The following is a 15436-nucleotide window of genomic DNA, read 5'->3' as shown; positions in this document are numbered from 1 at the left end:
GTTAAACCCCCTGCCATAAAGGCATGGGGGGTCGACCCCCTGCCGGAAAGGCAGGGGGGTTTAAACCCCCTGTCGTGCCGTCATCCCTTTACGACACGGCAGGGGGTTGACCCCCCTGCCTTTCCGGCACGACAGGGGGTTTAACCCCCCATGCCGGAAACGCAGGGGTTAAACCCCTGCGTTTCTGGCACGGTAGGGGGTTTAACCCCCTGCCTTTCCGCTAGGGGGTCGACCCCCCATGCCTTTCCGGCAGGGGGTTTAACCCTCTGCCGGAAAGGCAGGGGGTTATCCCCTGCTTGAAACGCGTAGGGCGGGCGAACCTGTCTCCGGCGAGGCGACGGTCGGTCGGCGAGGCGACGGCTCGGGCGGAACGCGGTGCGGCAGGCGGCGGAGGAAGGCGTCAGGCTGCGTAGGGAGGGCGGGAGAGAGGAAACAGGAAAAGAGGGAAAAGGGTTATGATCAGATTTACGCGAAAATTAGCGACGAAATAATTCCGTCGCTAAGCCGATGTAAATATATACAACTCCTTAGCGGCGGAATATGTCTGTCGCTCACGGCGTCGCTAAGTAGCGACGAAAAAATACCGTCGCCCAATCCGTCGCTAACCGCAGCGTGTTGTTGCGACAAAACTGATCCGTCGCTACATAGCGACGGCTTAGCGACGGACCATTTTCCATCGCTACATCTGTGAATATCACGAAACGTAGCGACGAATTAGTGACGGTCGCTAAGCCATCGCTAATTGGCGACGGAAAAATGTCGTCGCTACTATCCGTCGCTAATTAGCATTTTTCTTGTAGTTATATTCCATGCTAAGAACTTCATTAACAATAAGTCATTGCATTCACCTCCCCATCAGAAGGGTAATGCACAACCGGATTCTCAGCATCAGTAATTTAAACATTAGGTATACATTAGCTGTTTTCTGTAATGCAAGAACGTTTTATTATGCAAGAACGTTTTGCTCAAGCATTAAACAGAAGGTCGATGAGAAAAATGTTTAAAGTTTGAACAGTTTCTTTTAGTTTCTACCAGTAGGAGCGTATATTTCTTGGATTTGAATTAGTAGTTTGACTCTTTCTTGGATTTCAATCTTTTTTTCTTCTAAAGAACCTGCGTTTAATCAAACTTAAGGATAAAACACGTAACTAATACTGACCATTGGCTTTGTTATGCTGTGATAGCTTCATGTAAAGATTTAAGTTAATAATAAGGAAGCTAAATTATTATTTTTTGAAAGAAAGAAGGAAGCTGAATTAATATTTGTTGGTATTTGATGTCAATTTTTTTTTTCAATTTTACCTTATTATCTATAAGTTCTATGACTTATTTCTATGCAATATGTGTATATATATATATATATATATATATATATATATATATATATATATATATATATATATATATATATATATATAATGAAGGTGTGAAGCTATTTTCAGTGGGAAATCATAGGTTCAAGCTATATTGACTAAATAGATGTCTTCAGCATAGTTTGTCTGCTAAGGTTCAAATGGATCATGTATTTTGAATGTAAAAAATTAATTTTTTGAGTCGTGAAATATTGACACATTATCAACCATTGATTTTTGGAAGCATGTAAGAAAAACTACTTGCACTGCGTGTCTTAATTACATGGTTTAAAACTCATTTTTCTACAACCTTGTAGAATGCAACTATTGTTGAGATTTTGAGCAATCAAATGATGCAGCGGAAAGTGATTCTATCAATAAGGAGATAGAAGGAAGGAGGTAGGGTAAAGGGACTTGGGTCCACACACACTTAAACTCACACACACTCAAGAGAAGATGCCAACAAGGCACTATCACTTACTAGAGGCACACTTGCACTCAAAGAATAATTTACTTTATGCTTGGTGAACGCTCACAAATCCAACCAAGTTAAATAACTACATGTTAATTCTGGATTTTTTGTGTCTAAAGAAAATGAGAGAGAGAGAGAGAGAGAGAGAGAGAGAGAGAGAGAGAGACTAGCACAACAATTATCTATATGTATATGAAGGCCCAAAAGGGCTAACTGCTCTGGTAGGCACAACTTGTTAACATTACCAATTAAGTTTAAGGGACATCACAAGTTCCAAACTCATGGAATGCATCCCTTAGGGTGTGTTTGCTTTCAATGATCAGTGTTTTTTGTTCTTTTTTTTTTTTTTTTTAAGATGAGGAACCCTCGCCGAGATCTAGGCCACTTAATGGACCCACCCCCAACAAGTCAAACCCGGGGTGGACCTATCTTTATGTGAATTCTGAGTATAACCCTATTAGACCTAAGTTTTAAAGCAGGTTTTTCTGATGGAGTAAAACACAACAGATGCAACCAAGTTTTCACATAAAAATATGCTCTAATCAAACTTTACAATATATGGGTAAGCTTTTGACTATCTTGATTGACCCCACTAAACAAGATGACTATCCCCTTGAAATAAGCTTTTCATATTGGTGCACTATCTTTACTGAGGAAAGGGGAGCTTACGCTGTCCGTAAGTACGGCAAGCAAAGCCTAATTTTCAGATTCCCTCAACTAGGATGCAAATGGACCGGATCCCTATGAAACTTTTATCGGATTCAACCTTCCTATGTATTTAGCAGATCCGAATCCGATGGGTTTGCATCCCTACCTTCAGCCATGAATCGGATCCATATACGAAACAACTGCACCAAGAGTCAGATCTGGATTCTTTCGGCTGCCCCAATATCCAATCTATTTCCACCGAAGCGCAAGAAAGGATTTTACAGCTTTTGAGTATCTCACAGCATCACAACCATCTGCTTCTCAAATGGACGGTCCTCATCGCAGTATTTATCCACCAAAAGTTAGATAACAGTACGGCTCAATCTCCAGATTCCTTTATTCAATTGGACGGTAGATATTAGGGTGCAACACAGACCAGAAAAGACAGAGAGAGAGAGAGAGAGAGAGAGGGCTTCCAATTCGAGAGCTACAGAGGTAAATTCTTCTTCGATTTCATGAAAATGTTCGCGATTTCGTAAATTTTCGATCTTTTTCTGTTGCTCGTCGATGAAAAAATTACCTATTTGCGAAAGTATGATCCGATTCTGCGTTTGTGAAATTCTCGACGGATCACGGCTGGGCATATAGAATTAAAAAAAAATTGGGCAAAACTTTTCTGTTTTGATTTTCCGAAATGATCGAAACGCGGCGATGTATCGCCGGAAAATATCTTCATTTTTCTAGAATTTAAGCCAGAAATCGTATTCGTTAGTTTGATTGAGTTTAATGGCAAGTTGGTGATTAGTGTTTGTGAGAATCTGGAAATGTGAATTCGATTTGTTCAAGTAAAAATGCGTGATTTTGTTTTTGTTTTTTTCTTTTTGCCTCCTGTGATGCTTGAATTTATCGTGATCGAATGCCGAAACCAAATATGGTTCTAAAGTGAAAGAAGGGTGCGATGAATTGTGTTAGATGGTTGATTGTTGATCTGCACTATTGATTTTAGTGAGTATAGAACGATAAAATTTTACCTCTTTTCCTTTGAAAATTAGGGCGGAAATGGTATGCATGGTCAGTTTGCAAATTAGTTCAAGATTGCGAGTTTAGATCAAACATGGTATTTACTAGAATTGTTGGTTGCTGAAGTTATGTTGTTCTAGTATAACATATATCGTTCTAAAGTTGGACAAAAAGAAAAAAAAGATTTTTGGAATAACGGTAGTGGTAGATGATCAAATGATGATTTAAAACTAAAGCTGCAAATGGTATGTTGACACATGACTAAAAGAGGGGAATTTCAATGCTAGCCCAGAGAGATGGCATGGCTCTGGTATTTAGACCGTTACAACAATTAATCGGCTTGATTCAGAACTTAATGGTTTTCCTTGGGAATAACTAACCAAACCGCCCTCCTGAAAGAGGGCGTAAAAGAGCAGAAAATTATGGGTTTTTCAAAATTTATAAATTATGAAAACTTGTTATCTTTGATGTATTTTTGTCAGCCAGAAAAGCCTAGTCTGGTTAATGGGGAGCATCAAACCAAGTTGATGTGTTTACTTACGTTATGTAGTTGTGCTTCAATCTCACCTCTTGTCAAGCTATACTTGGGAAGCAAGCATATGTAACTCTTACCAAGATGGATGTTGAATGGAACACGATCATCTAGAATGCGATAGAGGTTTAGTGATTAAATGTGAAAGCTGTAAGACGTTTTTGGTTTATTTTTTCTGATATTGTAGAAGGGATGCAGAATTGATGTATGCTTTTACCAGAATTTGTAAATGAAATAGGCTGGTACCATGTACTGAGGAGCAACACAATTTCCAACTACAGCAATTAGCCTGTGGAACTCAAAAAGGAAAAAAAGAAATGCCTAATAATTGTTGAAATGTCAAGAACATGCTTTAGTCCTACCCAAGTTATTGCAGAAGAACCTGATATGCATTTTCATGATATTTATTTTATTTATAATTTTCGGTCAGACAGGAGAAGTGATGATGCCTGGATGGTTCTTGATTGGAAGCCTGATCGTTCTCCTGCAATTTCTTCCTGGAATTTCTGCTTGGGGAAGGGATGGCCACTACATGGTCTGCAAGATAGCAGAGGTTAGTTTATATAAGCCAATGGAAAGTTTATATAATCTTATAAGATTTTGGAGTTTGATCAAATATTATAGGAACTTTCTTTAAGATGCTGACTATGGTACATTATCAGGGCTTGTTAACTGATGATGCTGCAGATGCTGTGAAGGAACTTCTTCCAGAATACGCTGAGGGCGATCTTGCCTCTCTCTGTTCTTGGCCTGATGAAATTCGTCATTACCATAACTGGCATTGGTCTGGTCCTTTACATTATATCGATACACCAGACTTTAGATGCAACTATAAATACTGCAGTATGTATGATTTATTTCATGGAATATTTATCTGGGTTAGTCTAGCTATAATCATTTTTTTCTATTTTCTTGTTACTGTTCCTCATGACAAGGTTTCCCAAATCCCAGCAGTTTTGGATGTTCTGAGCCATTGTTTTTTTGAAAGCTTTAGATGGATAAACCACCTAATGTTTTACTCAATGCATGTATGATGTACTTTCTTTTCTTTGATGTTTTCCTATGAGCACTGGTAATCATTATTTGATTATATGGCTGTGGTATGACTATCACAAGCCTTCTTGCTTCTAGTAGGATGAATGTCTGCCTTCATCTGTGCAGGAGATTGCCACGACTCTGCTGGAACTAAAGACAGGTGTGTTGCTGGGGCAATCTACAACTATACACAACAGCTTGTAAATATGGAGAATCCTTCATTTAAGGAAAGATGTGAGGAGATTTTATGATCTTAAATTGATTGTTTGATCTTCCTTGTTGCTATGTAACTTTCCTCATTTCAATGATGACTGATGAGACGTTTTACCGAATAGACAATATGACCGAAGCTCTGCTCTTCTTGGCACATTTCATGGGGGATGTCCACCAGGTCTTGTCCTCCTCTATGCATGGGCTTAAAGTAGTTTTGACAATATGACCATGGAATTATATATGTGTCTAGGAATATTTAATATTCTATTTCTTATCTATGAGAACGATCATTCTTTTGCAGTTCCTTATTAGTTTACATTTTCTAATAATCGCAGCCGCTACATGTGGGTTTCACCAGTGATCAGGGTGGCAACACAATCATTGTGCACTGGTATAGACGAAAGGCCAACTTGCATCATGTAAGTCTTGTCTTTTATGCTTGTTTAGATTACTCAGCCCTGTAAAATCTTGACAGGCTAATCTATATTATATTATAAAGAAACAATAATCATTTCAACAAGAAGATTTACGTATTGTTGGATGGGTTCATTGTCTCATGTACATTTTGCATTTGTTGACTTAATCAAGCCATGAATTTTGTGTGTGAGTACCATATAATAGCATGCTTAGTTGATCATGTTATTGTAATGAAATATGCGGAAGAATCCAAGAATGCTAAAGCATTCACTATGTCCCACATGGACAAATGCAACAAGCATAAGAGAGGAAATCCACTAAGGGATATACGAAAGGCCTTATAAAAAGGCTACATACATGAAAAATAATATCACTATTATTGAAGAGGAGCTCTCAAGAGCAATACAACATACAAGGGGGGTTCCCCCTATTTATAAGAAAAGGAGACCAAAGGGGCTCCCAATAGAGTCGTTGGGAGCCCCCAACGGTCACAATTGTGACCGTTGGGGGGCCCCAACGACTCCATTGTGGGGCCCCTTTTCGGTATCCAAAATACATTTAAAAAAATAAAAAAATAAAAAAATAAAAATAAAAAACAACAAAATAAAAGGAATAAAACAAGTACCCCTATTGGGTACTTGTGAAAAGACCATAATACCCCTATCGGGTATTATGGTGAATATACATCTATATTTATATATATATATATATATATATGTATTATTACATATGTTTTAACACCCCCCCTTAAACTTTACGGGGGAATGACCGAAAGTTTGCCAAGAAGGAACAAGAAGCAAGGAGCAAGCAGGGCTTTGGTGAAGAAATCTGCAAGTTGATATTCTGAAGTGACATATGGTAGTGTAACTGTCCCACGAAGATATTCATCACGTACATAATGACAGCCCATTTCAATATGTTTAGTCCTCTCATGGAAAGTGTGGTTGCTGACAATGTAGATGGCACTTTTGTTGTCGCAACAAAGCTTCGAAGCCCCGGTAATTTTGACTCTCATATCTTGAAGAAGACTTCGAAGCCACACCAGCTCCATTGTAGTAGTTTCCATAGCCCTGTATTCTGCTTCAGTAGAAGACAATGAGACTTTCTGCTGTTTCTTGCACCTCCAAGCAATTAGCGAATCTCCTAGGAAAACACAAAAGCCAGTAGTTGAGATTCGATCATTTGGGTTTCCTCCCCAGTCAGCATCAGTATAAGCTAGTAAATCTAAGGAAGAGATTGAGGATAGGAATAGCCCTTTAGTCAAAGTATTTTTAATATATCGAATGATCCGGAGCACAGCACTCATATGCACAGATGTAGGAGCATGCTGAAATTGGCTTGCAGAGTGCACAACATGAGCAATATCCGGCCTGGTGATAGTCAGATAGGTGAGGGAGCCTATGAGTTGCCTGTAGGGCGTAGGATCATCCAGCAGAACTCCATCCTCCAGTCGTAGTTTAGCATTGATAACCTCGGGAGTCTCCACCTTTTTATCATCTGAAATCCCAGATTTGGAACATATGTCTGCAGCAAGCTTCATCTGTGACAATATATACCCTCGAGGAGAGTATGCAACTTCTATACCAAGAAAGTACCTAAGAAAACCCAGATCAGACATATCAAAATTATGTTTTAACATATTTTTAACTTTAAGAATACCACTTTCATCATTGCCAGTGATGATCATATCATCAACATAAAGCAGAAGGATGATGATACTATTACCTGCACGTTTAACAAAAAGAGCAGTGTCAGTATAACATGAGCGAAATCCCAATTGTAACATGATAGCACTAAATCTATCATACCAAGCCTTAGGGGTTTGTTTAAGACCATATAAAGCTTTTAATAACCGAAGGGTTTGACCTTGGTTAACACTGATTCCCGGCGGAGGGTCCATATATACTTCTTCATTCAACTGACCATTAAGAAAGGCATTTTTAACATCTAATTGGAATATATGCCATTTCTTAGATGATGCTACCGCAATTAAAGTTCTAACTCTTGTCATGCGAGCCACGGGAGCAAAAGTCTCATCATAATCGATGCCATACTCTTGTGAGTATCCCTTAGCAACTAATCTAGCTTTATAACGTTCTAGGGAACCATCACTTTTTGTTTTGACTTTGTAGACCCATCGACATCCTATAGCTTTCTTATTTGGAGGAAGGTGAACTATTTCCCAAGTTTTAGCTTTATTTAAAGCATCTAGTTCAACTTTCATTGCTTCAACCCAATGAGGTATACTTTTTGCTTGATTATAATGGGAAGGTTCATAGTAAGAATGCAAGGCTATTAGACAAGCTCTATAGTTAGGTGAGAGAGTTTCGTATGAGACTAACCTATTAGGTGGAATTGATTCTCTAGAAAAACGCCTAAGGGAGGTCTCTTCTAGAGGTTCATTAAGCCGCAAGAATTTTTCTAAAGCACTAATAGGTTGGGCTTCCTCACGCCGAGTGTATACTTGGAGATTGTCACCATTAGTTGGTGATACATCATTATCATGAGAATCATGAGTATTTTCTAAAACTTCCGGATGACTCAAAGAGTCATCATTTGAATCTTCTAAAAGATCATTGATAAACATATAATCAATTTCATTTGGTTTTTCCAATATTTCAAATCCATTTTCATCTTCTAAAAAGGTCACATCTTTGGAGACAAATAATTTATTGTTTTTATGGTCAAAGCATCTATAGCCCTTTTGATTTTCACCATATCCTAAAAATACACATTCTATTGCTTTAGGTGACAATTTATCTCTTTTATGTAAAAGAACAAAGCATTTACACCCAAAAATTCGAAGACGATTGTAGTCGGGTGTCATATTAAAAAGTTTTTCATAAGGAGAGATATTGTTCAATTTTGAAGATGGCATCCTATTGATTAAATAGGTGGAGGTTAACACGGCTTCGGCCCAAAAATTTTTAGGAATATTTTTAGAAATGAGTAAGGATCTAGTGGTTTCCAAAATATGCCTATGTTTTCTTTCCGCTAGACCGTTTTGTTGAGGAGTTCTTGGGCAAGATTTTTGATGACAAATGTCATGTTGTTTTAGATATGATTGAAAATCATTTGATAAGTACTCTCCACCCGAATCGGATCTAAGAATGGATATTTGACTTTGAAATTGATTTTGAACTTTTGCATGAAATTCTTTAAAGAAGTTAAAAACTTCCGATTTAAAGTTAAGAAAATAAATCCATACATATCTAGTATAATCATCAATAAAAGTAACATAATACGAATAACCACCTTTAGATAGAACCGGAGATGGCCCCCAAACATCGGAATGCACCAATTCAAAAGGTCTTGTTGTTACAAAGGTTCTAGTAGGAAAAGGAGTATACTTCATTTTGCCAAAAATGCAATCTTTGCAATTGATATCTTTTTCTTTACAAAACTTGTGTCCAAAAGGAAAAATATACATTTTAGAGTAACTTGGATGTCCAAGCCTTTTATGCCAAGTTTCAATATTTTTGTCTTGGACATAAGTACAAAATGAGGTATTTGGAAGCATTAAGTTATCCATAAAATAAAGGTCTCCCTTCCTATGGCCTTGCCCAATCCGCTTCCCGGACCGGAGATCCTGCACAAAGCACCCTTGGGATGAAAAAGATATTTCACATCCATGGTCGGCTATTTGAGAAACGGAAAAGAGATTAAGATTTAATTTTGGAACTATTCTAACTTTTGGAACAAGGAAATTTTGAACATTTTTAGAATCAAGAGTTCCAACACCATTTATTTTGAGAAAAGTTCCATTGGCCGTAGAGACACAAGACATTTTTGAATTGGTGTGCACATTGGTTAATGCATTTTCATGAGGGGTCATGTGAAAAGAAGCTCCGGAATCTAAAATCCAAGAGTACGTACCGGGAGGTGATGATGAGGCAATGGCGGCACCGGAGGTAGAAGAAGTAGCCTTTAGAATTTGTTGGAGAGCCAAGGAAATTTGTCCAAGAGTATCTTTGAGATCCCCGTTCTTGCCGTCATCTTCTTTGGTGGATGATTCTTCAACGGAAGCCACCTTTGGCTTGAATGCTCCATTTAGCTTTGGGCAAACGGGTTTAATATGTCCCGGCTCATAACAATGATGACATATAATCATTTTTCTTCCACCACTCCCTTGCTTACCAAAATGAGGTGGTTTGTATGTTTTGACATGATTGCCGGGTTTAGATACGGCAAGAACTTCATCAATGCTTTTACCCATACTATGCCTAGTCTCTTCTTGAGTAATCTCGGCAATAGCCTCTTCTAAGGGAGGAAACGTAGATCTATGGAGAAGTGAGGATCTAACTTGTTCAAATTCGGGACGAAGCCCAAATAAAAATTGAAACAATCTATCTTGTTCCATTTGTTTTTGTCTTAGAACCACATCCTCCATAGACACCCATTTAGGCTCTAAAAGAGCCAATTCATCCCACAAAGGATTTAGAGCACTATAATAATCTTGTATGCTCATGTCACCTTGTTTTGTGGTTCTCACTTTTTCTTGCAAAAAATAAGCTCTTGCAAGATCCTTTTGGGTAAACATACCCTTCATAAAAAACCAAGCTTCATTTGCCCGGCGGAATTTTGCAATATTTGCATATACCTTAAGTTCAACATTATTCATAAACCATGCTAGGATTTTTGCATGGTTACTCTCCCAATCTTCCATTTGATGATGATAATCTTCAATAGCCTTGAGACGAGCATCGCCTTCAAGTGCTTTCTCTTGATCTTCTTCCATCTTTGTGAGCTTAAGTTGGGGTTCCGGAATGGTCCCCATTACATAACCCCAAAGCTTCTTGCCTTTGAGATTATTCTCCATTGCGGATGCCCACATCATGTAATTTTTCCCATTGAGCTTGAATGATAGATCGATCTTGACTTCCATTGCTACAAGATGGAGGTGTGAGAAAAAAAGGAAGTAGAGAGATACACGATTTTACCTTAGAAGATCGTATGGCTTTGATACCATGTAATGAAATATGCGGAAGAATCCAAGAATGCTAAAGCATTCACTATGTCCCACATGGACAAATGCAACAAGCATAAGAGAGGAAATCCACTAAGGGATATACGAAAGGCCTTATAAAAAGGCTACACACATGAAAAATAATATCACTATTATTGAAGAGGAGCTCTCAAGAGCAATACAACATACAAGGGGGGTTCCCCCTATTTATAAGAAAAGGAGACCAAAGGGGCTCCCAATAGAGTCGTTGGGAGCCCCCAACGGTCACAATTGTGACCGTTGGGGGGCCCCAACGACTCCATTGTGGGGCCCCTTTTCGGTATCCAAAATACATTTTAAAAAATAAAAAAATAAAAATAAAAAACAGCAAAATAAAAGGAATAAAACAAGTACCCCTATTGGGTACTTGTGAAAAGACCATAATACCCCTATCGGGTATTATGGTGAATATACATCTATATTTATATATATATATATAGATGTATTATTACATATGTTTTAACAGTTATGTCATGTTTGATTATCAAGGCTAAATAGCTACTTGTCATAGTGTGTTTGGCTGAAAAATTAGAAACTAATAGAAGGAAGTTGGGTATGCTATGTAAGAGGTGATGTACACATTTTAAGTCTCGTTCAGTGGTTAAAGGTCATAAGCAAGAACATGGATTGGATTCCAATGAGACCTTTAATCTGGCTGTTAGGATGAGAACTAATAGAACGATGATTTCATTTTGAGTTAGTTTTGGGTAACATGCACATCAGCTCGATGTTAGAAATGTTTTTGTTAAGGTGATTCACTTGAACAAGTATACATAGAGTAAGCAGAGAATTTTTTTAAGGTAATTCTCAAACAATGGTTGCTTGCTAGAAAAAATCCATGTATGGATTATAACAAGTTTCTAGATTGTGGTTTGATATTTTAATAATGAAATTAGAAATTTTAGTTTTTGGAGAAGCCAAGCAGATTACTCGTGTGGATGACATTGTCATTATAAGCAGCAATGAACATATAATTATAGTAACTCGAGAATTTTTTGCATGATGGGTTCTAAATGCAAGATTTATGTCAGTTCCAAAATTTCCTTGGCAGTGAAGTGTATAGAAAACATGATTGTCTTCTCCTAATATAAATATGCTTCTGATCTGCTTGAAAGGATTGTTATCTCTGACTATAAGCTCTGCACATTTGTTTCGTGGGGACTATATCAAGTGGAGTTATGAATTCTTTTATAAATTTCAAACATCATCTATTTTTATTGTAGATTATTTTATTGCATAATAGTAAACTGGAATTCTTGTATCATCGTTGCTTGTTTTCTCCTTTCTCCAGGTATGGGATAACATGATTATTGAAACTGCTTTAAAGGAGTTCTATGATTCTGACCTTACAATTATGACAAAAGGCATCCAAAGGAACATCACGGTATGTATTACGGAAAAGTTCATGCAAAATATAATAAACAGGCACATCTGATATGAAAAAAGAAGAAAGGGTAAGGCAAACAATCTTACTCTTTTTTAACGACAAAATACAATGATACTGTTAAGAATCAGGGATTGTTATTTTTTATTGCCAGTGTATATCATGGTTACTTCATGAAATACAAAGAAGTAGGAACTTGTAGCACACTGTAAAACAGCAAAAATCCTTCTCTTGTCAATTGTATAATGATATATTATATTATTGATATCTTATGATGATCTTCCCTAAATTAGTAACATCCTACAATGTATTGAGCCTGCAAGCAGCATCTCTTACTGACAAATGCTGCAGCTTACTGCCCCAGAAGATTAGATAATTGTCATTCTTATGCATTCCATAAAACTTCCCAATTGACAATGCCATATCCAGTGCTCTTTTTTCACCTCCATATATTTGTATGTGTACCATAGATTCTAGTGCAAACTCACCACCAGATGATCTGTCCTCATGAAATATTAGTTTGGCCACTGCGAGTATTAAAATAGGCACCTTTATGAAGCTGCTAATAACTTGTTCATTTTCTCAATTACAACTAGATCAATATTTATGTCCCTAGCTCATGTCTTCATGTCTTTCTTTTTGTTCACAGGGTAACTGGTCTACTGATGTTTCTTCTTGGGAAAACTGTATTTCAGATACTATGGTTTGTCCAGACATGTAAGTCTTATTACCATTGAAATGTTTGAAGTCCTTGATCAATCTTTTATCTGTATGTGTGCTCATCAGCTCAAATTCTTATTTTAAGGAGTGATGCACATATTGAAAAGTGAAAAAGCTAAGAGGGGACCTATCGTTTACTCATGCCACTTATTCTTGAAATACAAACAACTTGTAATACCAACCATACTAAGTATCTGATGTGTTGGCTTTGCACACACCTTGATTCACGTGCATATATATGCAAAAGAGCAAAAAGTTTGTGCAAGCACAGCCAATGGAGCTGATAAGCATGGATGCTGTCTGAGAATCGCTTATCTGTATACCATCTAAGTTCCTAGTCAAACCAAAATTGACAAGTGAATAGTATGCTATTGTTTGTAAATCTAGCATGGAATTAATCTGAATAAATTTTTCCCTCAGGTATGCATCAGAAAGCATCAGCATGGCATGCAAATTTGCATATAGAAATGCCACAGAAGGAAGTGTATTATCAGGTATGCTAATTACTTCTAGGTACCATTTTAATTATGTATGCTTTTGTAGAAGGCCAAATAATTAATATTTCATTTTTGGCATTGGAATCATTTGGCATACATGTGAATGTCTGTTTGTGTCTGTGCATGTATTTGCAGGAGCATGCGTAGATATATGCATATAGGATTAATCTAACATTAAACTAGTTGTGTTTAACATTAAATCCATATTAAAATGACTAAAATACCTCTTAAAAGTGGTATTTTTGAAAATAAATTTGATGGATTCATAACGTTACCGTTTTGAAAAAGGTGTTTGACTTTTGAATTCCCTTCAAGTTCAAAAGACCTTTAATGCCTAAAAAGTAGCCATGCATTTTTAAAAGTACAATTCATTTAAGGGTATTTTAGTCATTTTCATAAAGCTGAATCTATTTAATGTTAAACACAAATAGTTTAATGTTAGATTAACCATATATATATATATATATATATATATATATTCAGGGGTTTGTGTGGACAGTTACACATAAGAAAGACCAACTGTTTCTTGCAAAGTGAGGAAATGATCTAACATCCCACTATCCATTGATCCAATTGCACCCTCTACTGTGCAAGTTGTGGGGCCAGTGAAAAAGGTGCTCACGATGTCATCATTGGCGGCCATGTTGAGAATTGAGATCTGGTGCAATGTGATTGAACACTTAAAGCATGTTGTTGTACCTGATTACCTGCCATCTGCTGTTAAGCCCCACAGATGATAGGTTGTATCTCAAAGATGGTGGTGATCCGGTGCATCAGTACATTAAAAGTATGCAATCACATTTCACCTAGGGGTGTCAATGGGTGGGTTTGACCCAGACCCGACCCGTACCAAACCCTATGGGGTCAGGGTTTAGTGATAAAAATGAGGTCTGATTAGAAACCAGGTTGGACCCAAAAGGTCCGATTAGTATATGGAGCTGAGTATGGTTTGTGAAATTTCATACCAGACCTGGGTCTGACCCGAGTTCTGATTAAGACCCGTGATTTTTTCAATGTAAAAAGATAAAAAAAATATATTATTGTATCGGGTATGGACTGCCGGTGCAAAGATAAAAAAATATATACTATTGTATCGGGTATGGACCGCCTGTGTCTGGTTCATGTAATTCTTACAGGGTCCAGGTATGGTTTTTCTTATAGATTCGTGCCTCAAAACAGATCGGATTTAGGACTCACCTGGGTCTGAACCAGATCCAACCCGTTGACAGCCCTAATCGCACCTGATCCTCCCACCCAGGTTGGTGGCCGCTAATCTCTTGAATGGACAATGGCGATGTTAGAGCATTTCCCCACTGTGATTTGGTGGGTTATCTGATCACGTTAATAATCTAGCTATGCATGTTTGTACATGTAATTTTCATGGGGTTTCTGATTTTCACAAAACAAATTTTTTTTTTCATGGGGTTGCTATGCTCTTGTGGGACAGCACTTAATCTTCTTTTTCTGTACATTTCTTATGTGTACTTAGCTGACGTTCTGATGCTCATTATTTAAGCATGTATTATCTGTATGATGCAGATGCTTACTTCTATTCTAGACTTCCATTGGTGGAGATGAGGCTGGCGCAAGGAGGTGTGCGTCTTGCTGCAACTCTCAACAGAATATTCTCACCCTCAATCATGCTTTATTCCACTGTCCAGAACTCGAGCCACATTATATAAATCTCTGGTTGAACCGAGCCGAGTCACAGCCCAACTCAATTCCAGCAAACCGGGCGAGTCATGACTTGGTTCAGGCCGTACATCATGTTACCAGTCAGTTACCCATTTGTATATATAACATATCATGTGTACCATCATGCTTAAGGGTGTGTTTGATGGTTTGTCTAAGATTAGACAGAATGAACTAACAAAACAGACAGCACACCTTCTGCCTGTTCTGTAACAACTGTACCAGGTCAAATAAGACTTGCGATTCTGTGATTCCGATCCTATCATTGGTGTTGAAGAAGGGTGTTTCCCTGACGCTGTATAAAACCTTGCTTCACGCCATGCCCTTCAATAAATAATTGTCAAACCAGTCGTCTAAGGAAAGAAAGAATGCCCTTGAATCACCCAACTTTCACCAACTCCTAGCTCTTAATGAAAATGACCAACCTCTTCAAAGATGACGATATTGGC

The 15436-nt window shown here is 37.7% G+C and overlaps 1 protein-coding gene across 3 annotated transcripts; it reads left to right on the top strand.

The window, feature by feature from the left end:
• The first annotated feature begins 2910 nt into the window (after positions 1 to 2910).
• LOC149822926 (endonuclease 4-like) lies at positions 2911 to 15248 on the top strand. Of its 3 annotated transcripts, none has more exons than XM_089980177.1 (10): positions 2911 to 2967; positions 4455 to 4577; positions 4687 to 4867; positions 5186 to 5293; positions 5395 to 5450; positions 5608 to 5691; positions 11986 to 12078; positions 12728 to 12795; positions 13219 to 13292; positions 14835 to 15248. In XM_089980177.1, exons 2-10 carry the CDS (start codon positions 4467 to 4469, stop codon positions 14975 to 14977), a joined length of 918 nt encoding a protein of 305 aa, XP_089836303.1. In that variant the 5' UTR covers positions 2911 to 2967; positions 4455 to 4466; the 3' UTR covers positions 14978 to 15248. The 3 variants fall into 3 exon arrangements, with proteins under 3 accessions (XP_089836303.1, XP_089836304.1, XP_089836305.1); XM_089980178.1 differs by having other exon boundaries at positions 2936 to 2967; positions 4459 to 4577; XM_089980179.1 differs by lacking the exon at positions 2911 to 2967 and adding an exon at positions 3054 to 3064.
• Positions 15249 to 15436: the final 188 nt, after the last annotated feature.

This window comes from Nuphar pumila, chromosome 11 (genome assembly GCF_984573655.1).
Source record: "Nuphar pumila chromosome 11, dmNupPumi1.hap1.1, whole genome shotgun sequence".
Lineage (NCBI taxonomy): Eukaryota > Viridiplantae > Streptophyta > Magnoliopsida > Nymphaeales > Nymphaeaceae > Nuphar > Nuphar pumila.
Note: the sequence above shows the minus strand (reverse complement) of the source record. Positions and strands in the feature narration are given on the sequence as shown.

Coding starts and splice junctions, on each gene's coding strand:
- LOC149822926 (XM_089980177.1), top strand. CDS start 4,467: ATGATGCCTGGATGGTTCTTGATTGGAAGCCTGATCGTTCTCCTGCAA. Junction 4,578..4,686: donor TGGTCTGCAAGATAGCAGAG/GTTAGTTTATAT, acceptor GTACATTATCAG/GGCTTGTTAACTGATGATGC. Junction 12,796..13,218: donor ACTATGGTTTGTCCAGACAT/GTAAGTCTTATT, acceptor TTTTTCCCTCAG/GTATGCATCAGAAAGCATCA.